We start from the raw sequence: 9,437 nt of genomic DNA, 5'->3' as shown, positions 1-9,437 counted from the left end.
CCGCGCGGGCCTCCCAGCCCCTATTCCACTCACTTTGTTCTGCGCCTTTGTCCTGGTCCGCACCAGCAGGTGGAGCCGCAGTGAAAGTTTCCCGTCCGTTCCGCGAGCGGGAGCCCATCTTGCTCGCCGCCGCGGCCCTCGCTGGAGGAGGAGGGTCAGAGCTCGGGGGCAGCCAATCGCGGGCAACGCTGCTAGTTATCAGAGCAGAATGGGCTGTAGTTTAGTGAAATAGGAAAGCTGCAAAACACTGTGGAGTGCTGCCGTGTAAATAAAAAGGAAAAAAAAGTTTCTCAAGTCGCAGCTGCACGACGTCGGGCCGCGCCGCGCCGGGGCGGGGGTCTGCGCTCTCGGAGCGGCCGCGCGCGGGACTCTGTGGTGCCGCCAGCCCCGGCCCCATTGTTTGTGTTTTCTTCAAAATATGGCAAAGGTTCAGGTGAACAATGTAGTGGTGCTGGATAACCCGTCGCCTTTCTACAACCCGTTCCAGTTCGAGATCACCTTCGAGTGCATCGAGGATCTGTCTGAAGGTGAGCGAGTGGCGCCGGGCTGTCAGTTGCGGCGGCGGACGTTAAAGTTTCCCGGCCCGGGCTCGCGCGGGGTGGGCCGCGGCCGGCGGCCGGCGGCCGGCGGGAGGGCGGCCATGCGAGGGAAACTTGAAGTTGAGGGACGCCGGCCGCGCCGCAACTTGCGAGCAACTTGCCGGACGGAGGGAGCCATGTTGTCAGCTTTGTCTGCGGCGGGCGGCGCTTGGCGGCCCCGGCTCGCGCGGCGCTGGCGGGGGTCGTGCGGCCTCGGCGGCCCCAGGGCCCCGCGGCCCGGCGGGGAGCACGCGCGGCCGGCGAGGAGCGGAGCCATCTTACCCGGCGGCACGACGCCTGCTCCGGACCGCCAGGGGCGAGCGGGCCCGCGCCTTCCCGCCCGAGCTCCGCCGAGGCTGTCCTCGCGCCGCTCTCCGGCTCCTTCCACCAACCAGCGCGGAAGGCGGGCGCTGGGCTCGCCCCTCGGCGCCTGGCTCCTGGGGACCGCCGTGCTCTTCGCGGGCGCCCGGGATGCTGTGCACCGCCTCCGGAGCGGCGCGGACGCCTCTCCCGGGGGACGGAGACCTCTCGGAGAGAAACGGTGAGGGGCTAGGAAGTTCCATCCCATCCGAGAGCAAAAGCAGGGCGCTTAACCAGTTCCAGGCACTTCATCTCTGGCTTCTAAAAGTCTAAAAGACTTTCTCCAGAACGTGTGAAGAAGATGCAATTAAAATAACTCCCCGTCCAGGCAGATAGAGAAAATATAAACGTTGGCTGGGAAGGCAAAGTCCTTTCTGAAGTACGCTTTACAGTTTTAAAAAAATGTGAAATAGTGAAGTAATGCAGAATTTAGAAAGCTAAAATGTGGCTTTTTATCGCTTTTCTTAGATTTCATTAAAATCAATGGTTCATTTTCAACATTTGAAACAAAAAGTTCAACTTCATTGATGTTAAATTGCTGTTAACTAGGAGGACATCTTGGGACTTGGAAGTATTTCTACAAAATGCCTTTAGGAGTATTATCATAATCATGACGAAAAGAATTTCTCTTTTAATGTAAAAGCTTATAATCTCTACAATGTACTTCATGAAGGAGGTTAACTTTAATTATAAAAATCTTTGCAATAAACCTTTAAAAATTGTAAAAAGGAAGTCACAGCCCTTTCCCTCCACTCTTCTGGCTGGACCGTCACCATCACTTAAAATGTTCCCTGTTGGTTTTAGTACGTATATAAATTATAATGCATATATATTCAGTGAGTGGGACATATTTTGAAGATTGACTAAAGTATAGTCTTCGAATAGGCGGTGATGATTAACATAAGTATAAGGATGTTTTGCTCATTTCTCCATTTGAAATGTAACAGCATTTCCACATCAGACCCATTTCCAACCCCAACACTGATTTTTCTTTTCTGTTTCTTTTTTGAACTGCCAATTTATATACAAATAAGCAAATATAAAGTAAGATCATGGCTGACTCCATCCTAACTCAGTGCAGTGTTCGAGGCATTAGAAGTTCTTTACACTACAGGTGTTTTTCATGTGATGGCTTCCATTTTAGGTCCACGTTGTACAAGGAAGATACAGTGTAGGATATTGTTAGTGTCACTACACTGGATAGTTCCAAGCCATCCATCCACAGAAACCAAGGTTCCATTTTAACTGGGACCCTTTCACAACAGTAGTATTACTCAAGTCAAGACTATGTCTTCCTCTAGTACACTTCAAACCAGGGCACCATTATTTTAAGGTATTTTAAGCTGAGTCATTCCAAAGCTGCAAAGGAATCCTTGAGAAAGGTGCCCTTCCTGTATACTCCATCTAGAGGCTCTGTGGAGTAAGGAATGGGAGTTGAGTTATCCTGCAAAAGCTCCTTTTTAGGGCCCATACTTCTGTTGTACTGTGACTTTTTAAGTTATTGATCAAAGTACAAAATACCTAAAGGGAATTTTGAGTTGTGTCTATCTCCAATGTACCAGTTAGCCACCATTTATTATTTGTCAGTAGTCTTGAAATATTTTAATTTTGCTTTAAAATTGCCTGGTAGTTTTGTTTCAGAAGAAGCCATAAGTTGTGTTTGCTCTAAAGATATTATGGTTATTTCTCTTATAGAATTTATGTCAAGGAGTAGAGCACATTAAAAAGTGGGATTTAAAGGCTAGTGAGATGGCTCAGCCAGTAAAGCTACTACCCATACCAACTACCTGTCAATCACCTGAATCCACATGGTAGGAGGGAACTGACTCCAACCAGTTGTCCTCTGACCTCATGTATGTATGTATATGTGTGTACACACACACGCACACAAAATTTTTTAAAGAGATTTTTAAGTAGGGGCTTTATTTATGCTTGATCACTAGGCCTATACAAATTTAATTGGCCTTCCTGCAATGTCTAGGTTTTAATATTTGCAGTGAATCAAAATTGAGCCTGTGGCTTTATACTTTGAAAATTCAGGCCTGTTCTGATTGCAAAGGCTGTATATTTTCTACTAGACCACAGATCTTCCCAACAATATAATTAAAATTTCCTTGGTAACATCCCTTCCCCACCACACATGGAGGTACTTTCTGCCTGGGATTACCATGATTAAATGGAAAACTTAACTTTTAAAATAAATGAATAATTTTCAGCTCATAACTCTTGTAGTGCCACAGCCCTTATAACTCCATGAAACACAGAGGCGTAGGAAAGGAAAATTGGTTTATAAACAAGTTGGTAACTAGGCATACCATCACTTTCAGACCCAGTGTGTGCCTGTTCCTGAGTCACAGCTTGTACTTATTAAGGTTAGACTAACCCGCTCTCCGTTACCTTTATCCACTCTGTCCTGTATTCTTTAAGCCTGAACACTAGAAAAAGCAAAGCTTTTGAGTAGCAGCAACCCATCTTTAATTATGATTCTGATTTGTAAGCTCTGTGAATTTTAGATTACTAAAGTCTCAGCACTCTCACGTATGTACTCACACATGGTATATATGTACTTGAATAATTATGTCTGTATGATAAAGCATTTACCTTAGGTAAGTCAGTAGCTTTCATATACTATTCTCCTTAGCTGTGTCTTCGTTTGGCTTTTGGATCATTTCCTTCATTGGGCACTACTACTTCATTAGTAGTTTCTAAACTACTTTATTGATCATCCTCTTCCTGACCTGCCAAGTTGAGTGTTGATGAAGACTCATAGGATTCTCGCTCTGTCCTTGTCATTATGTATTATTGCCAAATTTCAATTTTTTAAAATTTGACCTTTGTGTGTTTATACTTAAACATTTAATAGGCATCTTAGACACGTATAAAACTAACTCCTGATTATTTTGTTCTTTACACCGACCTCCCCCCAGAGTGGCTACTGCTGTTTCTATTTCCAAACTTTGTATCTAGGATGTGACTGCTTTACACTAGCCCTGTGGCCACCATAACTCACCACACCACCATAATTTCTGTACTGAACTGTTGAAGCCATCTCTTGTTCCCCTGCCCTCATACAGCTTATACAGAACATAGCAAGCAAAATGATCGTTTAAGATAAGAGGAGGATTCTTGTCACTTCTCTGCTCAAAACTTTCAGGGCAGTGGGTCTCAACTTGTGGCTCATGACTCTCAGAAGACTATTGAAAAACACAGATGTTTATATTACAATTCATTGCTGCATAACAGTAGCCATTTTGCAGTTATGAAGTAGCAACAAAATAATTTTATGGTTGGATAGTCAGCACACCGTAACCAACTATTTCAGGGTCACAGCATTAGCAAGATTGAAAAGCCCCAGCTGTAGGCTGTAGCTCTGTGATAAAGTGGTTTGATGCCCAGCACAACAACAACATGGTGCTGCTAAGGTATAGTAGGCATCGGGCCTTGTATGATGTGGCTGTGTTGCTCCCCATCCTAACCTCGCAGTGATTGGGTAACTTCTCTCTGTTCCTAGCCTCTTGGCTTATTCTTGAACACACCAAGCAGGTTTTTTACATTTGTAACTGTTTTTGCTGTTCTTTCTGGTCAGAAAATGTTATTGTTTCTTTCTACAACAAATCCAACAACAAATAAGTGATCTGATGAAGTGCCAGATGCAGAACCCTGAATCTGGAAATGTACTGAAAGCTGAAAATGCAAATAGCCTTAGTCTATGGTGGAGCCAAGACATAATAGCAACTGCTGGCTTTTAAAACATTACAAATACCAAGAAAGTTGCAATTCAAAGTTTCAGTTTGCAAGTATGGTATGATTCAAAGGAGTGCCAATACTCTTAGAAATTTAGGGGATACCTACATAGTTACACACAAGAAAGGATTTCTTGATACTCTCCAGAGTGAACCAGAGATTCAACCGCTTGGGAGTGCTTAGTATATAGTCTTTCTATAATGAAGCCAAGCATAGACCACACTATAGGAGATTGTCTGTCATCTTCCTCCTATGTTTAAAGAGCAGATTCCCAGATTCCTTCAAAGAGCAATGGTTTTAATCCTCTCAGTTCTCCATAGAGAGTTTTCTAAAAGGGTGCTTAATGAAATCTAGCTTGAATTACAAGGCAAGTCTTAGGTTAGGTTGTACTTGAGTGTATCATGTCCCTGCCTTTATGCTATGTAAGTATTCTGCTATATGAGGAGGTATAAAGATACTGGTTTCCTCTTCTGGTTTTAAGAATGTATGGCAGAAAGGAGTATCAGGAGGAAACAGCCCCACTGTGTCCAGTTGGTAACCAGTTGGCATAGATGATAATACAATGTAAGTACAAGTTAGTAACAGTCAAGTTATTCTGTTAGCTAGTAAGAGTGATGAGGTAACAGATTGACAAATTTATGTCAGGAGCTGAGCTGAAACTTCTGAACCACAAGGAAGATTTGCTAATGATTTTTCTACTTTAGATTCTGTGATGATTTCTGTTTCGTAGGGCAGCTTTTCTACAGTGGTGAAGTTAAAAATGGGGCACAAAAAGAGGCTGGGAGGTTGCAGAGTCCATGAGCCTGGGCAGTGGGATTACCACTGCCAGTGTTCTTTACTAAAGGAGGTCTCTGAGAACTAACTGTGCCATTTTGTTTTATGTGTACCTATGGCAAACTTTTAGTGTTTCCCCAATTTTTGTTCATGTTTTACTTGTGAGGAACACTCTCCAGGGACCAGTGCTTTATGAAAGAGAATTTGGAGAAGTTCTTGGGATGAATTCTAAATTCTGGTGAGAGAGACATACATAAGTAACATTTCCATCTCTCTCTGGTAAGAAGCCATTTAGCAGTTAAGTGATCAATAAAAGGGACTTTATCATGTTAATATATAATTGCTGCTATGAAATAATGTTGTTTTTTTTTTTTAACCCTAGACTTGGAGTGGAAAATTATCTATGTGGGCTCTGCAGAAAGTGAAGAATACGATCAAGTTTTAGACTCTGTTTTAGTGGGTCCTGTTCCTGCAGGAAGGCATATGTTTGTGTTTCAGGTAAGATTAATCTTCAGATATATATGCCAACTATGTTCCTAATAGACTAAACTACCTCAGAGCCCTATACTTTCTGTGTTAATTAATTGCTTTATCTACTCTCACATTTAGTCTATTGCCCTTTCATAACAGATTTATATTTGAGTTTATATGCAGGGATGTTATTGAGTTTACTTTTGGGAACTAGACAGACTACAAGTATACTGGGCATACAATGTTGAGTTTGTCCTACGGGACTGTCTTTCAAGATGAAAACATCCCCAACCATGTATTCAAATGGTGTGCTGGTCAGCAATGTGCATGCATCTGCTGATGTGATAGCAACAACCTACTTTTGGTGTAGTCAGTAACTGCAAGGCTAAAATAGAGACATGTGACTTGAGCAATTGGAATGTCAGTCTAATACTTCACTAAAACTTATCTAGGTTTTTATAGAGGACCACTGTGACAAACCATGTTAGAACTTGTGAGTAGAAATACTCTTAGTATAAATGATGTTCTCCGATATCTCTGACAGTGTTTAGGTCTGTGCCCAAGCTTTAGACATTATCTTCTGTCAAAGAGTGTTATTTTTCCTGCTTTATTAAGTTGCTATATAAAACTAGTAACTTTTTCAATTATCCATGCTTCTTAGAGGAGATATTTATAACACTGCAAGGAGTAATGAGCTAGCTTTTAAATAACCATTAATTTTTGTTAGAATTATTTCTGCCTAACCAAATCTCACTACAGGCATAAACCAGAAGAATCTACTTCTTCCTATACCTGGCCTCTATTTCTCCCTTCACAGACAGAACAATTTCAATGAATACTCTCTTTGAAATAATCCCATTAGAAATGGGCGAGGAGTTGCTTAAGAGAACATTGTTAGAGATGCTGCCTTTTAAATACAGAACTGAATCTGAGCCTGAGTGTTTTCTATTAGGAAACCCCAAATAATTTAGTGTATGTAAACAAATGGCTAAGAAAGGCTCAGCTACAGTAATTTAAAGGCTGCGATACTTTTAATTAAAAGTGCCATCAAACTGAGTTGTGTGTGTGCGTAACCTTGTGAAAGCTGTTACAACACAGACTGCCTAAGGAGGCCCTGCTGTCTCAGGCAGGCCTGATGCCTCTGCTCACTAAGATACGTGACCCCACTAATGACCTACTGCATAAGAATATTATGAGGAGTAAGGCAATTAGCAAATTACTGACAAAACAAGCTATATGTATAATTAATTAAAACTATTATTTTATTCTCATTATATAAAGAGGCAGGATTTCCTTGGACCCAAAAGCCTGGAGACTACATACTGTACTGATAATTCATGACATAGTAAAAGAAAGTCAGCTTAATGTATGGCCATGTATATACACTATATATTGCTATAAAAACTTGTACATCATGGTTTTAAAGTGAGTCCTTGAGAGTCTTGTGTGTTTATGGTAGGAGTAACTCTAAGCTTTTGGCTTGCAGTGCTGTGAGGAAAATCATAGCAGTGTGTAGCTTTTTGTTGCTATCCGTGTAGATGTTGCCAAAAAGAACAGAGAAAGCACTGTGATTTAGGTCATGTGTTAGCCTATGCAATTTTCAAAGTCTGACAGTTATTAACAAAATGAAACTTAGGCAGTTTTTGTTCTGTGTTACGAGCAAACTGTCCTATTTTTCTGGTCTGCCATTTTGCTTAGTATAGTTAAACATGCCTGCCTTAGTTATGTACGGGTCTAAGACTAGCAGGGCGCTGTCCAGACATCTGTCCAGTATTAGTTAGCAAAAGTGATCCCGTCACTTTGCCATCCTTAATGACCTGAGATGTATACACATTTCTTGACCCAAATTTGCTCAAGTTAAATCCTTTGGCAAGCAACATTTTTAAACATAGATGCAATTACTACTACTTTGCTGGGTGGTAGCAACTGAACTCTTCCATCTTCACCCATTTCTGGGTATATGAGAATTCCCTGAAAGTAACCCTGTGATGTTGAGTAAGATTTGTAGGACAGACTGTATATGGTACAGGAGAGTCTATGTCCCCACCCTTGGTGTCTGTCCACAGGGATCATATAACCCATCAGGACAGGAACTGAGAAAATTCTAAAATAATAAATTCTTATAGCTGCATTTAGATTAAGACATATATTAGGAAATGTAACAAATACATAAAAAGGAAGCTGCTACCTTGTGACTCAGAAAGGACTTGGTTTGGTAAGTTGGTTTGATGAAGGTGTCGAGAGAGAAATTTGGGTGGATATGGGGGAAGGAACTTAAAGCCAAGGGGCTGTTTGAGGCACACAGGCATGAAAGAGTTCCAGCTCATCTTACAGAACAAGACTCACTCTCCGTCTGTCTCTCAGTGTGCAACACACACACACACACAAACACACAGAAGAATTATAAAGATGTAAAGAACCTAAGGACCTAAAGCACCTAAGGTTTAAATCTGCCAAAGGGATAGAAATGATGCATGTTTAAATGGCAGCAGTATAAACAGCAGGCTGGGAATGAGGAGTGAGTAAGAAATGGAAGTTAACTGCATTCTGCATAACAGATGAACATCCAGCCTTTAGAAATGAGATATTGAGAGTGACAAGGGAAGAGAATAAGAGAAACTGAAGGTGACAAAGTTTTAGTCTCTGGATTTTTATGGCTTTTTATGTCAGTTATATATACAATAAACAGTCTTAAAACTTTCCAAGGTAAAAGCATTTACTGAAGTGTTCATATGCAAAGGATATGGTGCTCAAGTTGCCTTTGTTTACTATGCAGAATGGTGCTCCAGGTTGTACTTGGGTGCCTCAGCCATCACTGTCTGTCTGTCTGTCTGTTGTCTCAGAAGTCTTGCTGATGAGGACTGTGGACACAACTCCAACCTTTTCTGGCATTTTAACGTCTTCTAGTTCTGTTGTTTGACTTTCTTAATTCCTTTAGGTTCATTATGATTCCAAACATGGTCTTTGGTGTCATCTACCTAAACAGTCTTTGACTGCACTGAATATCCACAGTGTATGTAGCTCAAATACAATATGATTTTCATTTTTTTCGAACTTTGCTATAGAGTTTTTCAGATCCATAGTCATTTGTATTCCCTGTTTATATGTGTACATATTAGTTGGTGGTGCTGGGATTGAACTGAGCTACATCTCTGACCTCTACTGTCATTTTTACATGGTTCACTACTGAAGAACCGAAGGGTCTTGGATAGAAGAGGGAACTGATAAACTCTTACTGGAATAGGCTCTATGAAACTTAATTTGCTACATAGTAATTTGGGCCTGAAAACTATGACTGTAAAAGGTGAGGATCACTACAATGATTGAATTGGTTATGAATAATGGGTTTTATAATGAATATTATGTAATTAATCACCATACAGTAAAACCAGAATTCATTCATTCCTTCCTTCCTTCTTCCTCCTTCCTCCCTCCTTTCCTTTCCTTTCCTTTCCTTTCCTTTCCTTTCCTTTCCTTTCCTTTCCTTTCCTTTCCTTTCCTTTCCCCTCC

General features: G+C 41.5%; 2 protein-coding genes across 2 annotated transcripts in view; one reads left to right on the top strand and one right to left on the bottom strand.

The window, feature by feature from the left end:
* The window catches only part of Mcm9 (minichromosome maintenance 9 homologous recombination repair factor), an 82,377-nt gene that overhangs the window by 47,333 nt on the left and 25,607 nt on the right, over positions 1 to 9,437 (bottom strand). The gene's annotated exons all lie outside the window — the stretch shown is intronic.
* Positions 167 to 9,437, top strand: part of Asf1a (anti-silencing function 1A histone chaperone) — an 11,781-nt gene continuing 2,510 nt past the window's right edge. The window contains exons 1-2 of the mRNA XM_028772588.1: positions 167 to 527; positions 5,839 to 5,954. Coding sequence (XP_028628421.1) covers positions 419 to 527; positions 5,839 to 5,954 — 225 coding nt within the window. The 5' untranslated portion in view covers positions 167 to 418. The remainder of the gene's footprint in view (positions 528 to 5,838; positions 5,955 to 9,437) is intronic.

The sequence above is a fragment of the Grammomys surdaster genome, unplaced genomic scaffold (assembly GCF_004785775.1).
Source record: "Grammomys surdaster isolate TR1022 unplaced genomic scaffold, NIH_TR_1.0 215, whole genome shotgun sequence".
NCBI lineage: Eukaryota > Metazoa > Chordata > Mammalia > Rodentia > Muridae > Grammomys > Grammomys surdaster.
Note: the sequence above shows the minus strand (reverse complement) of the source record. Positions and strands in the feature narration are given on the sequence as shown.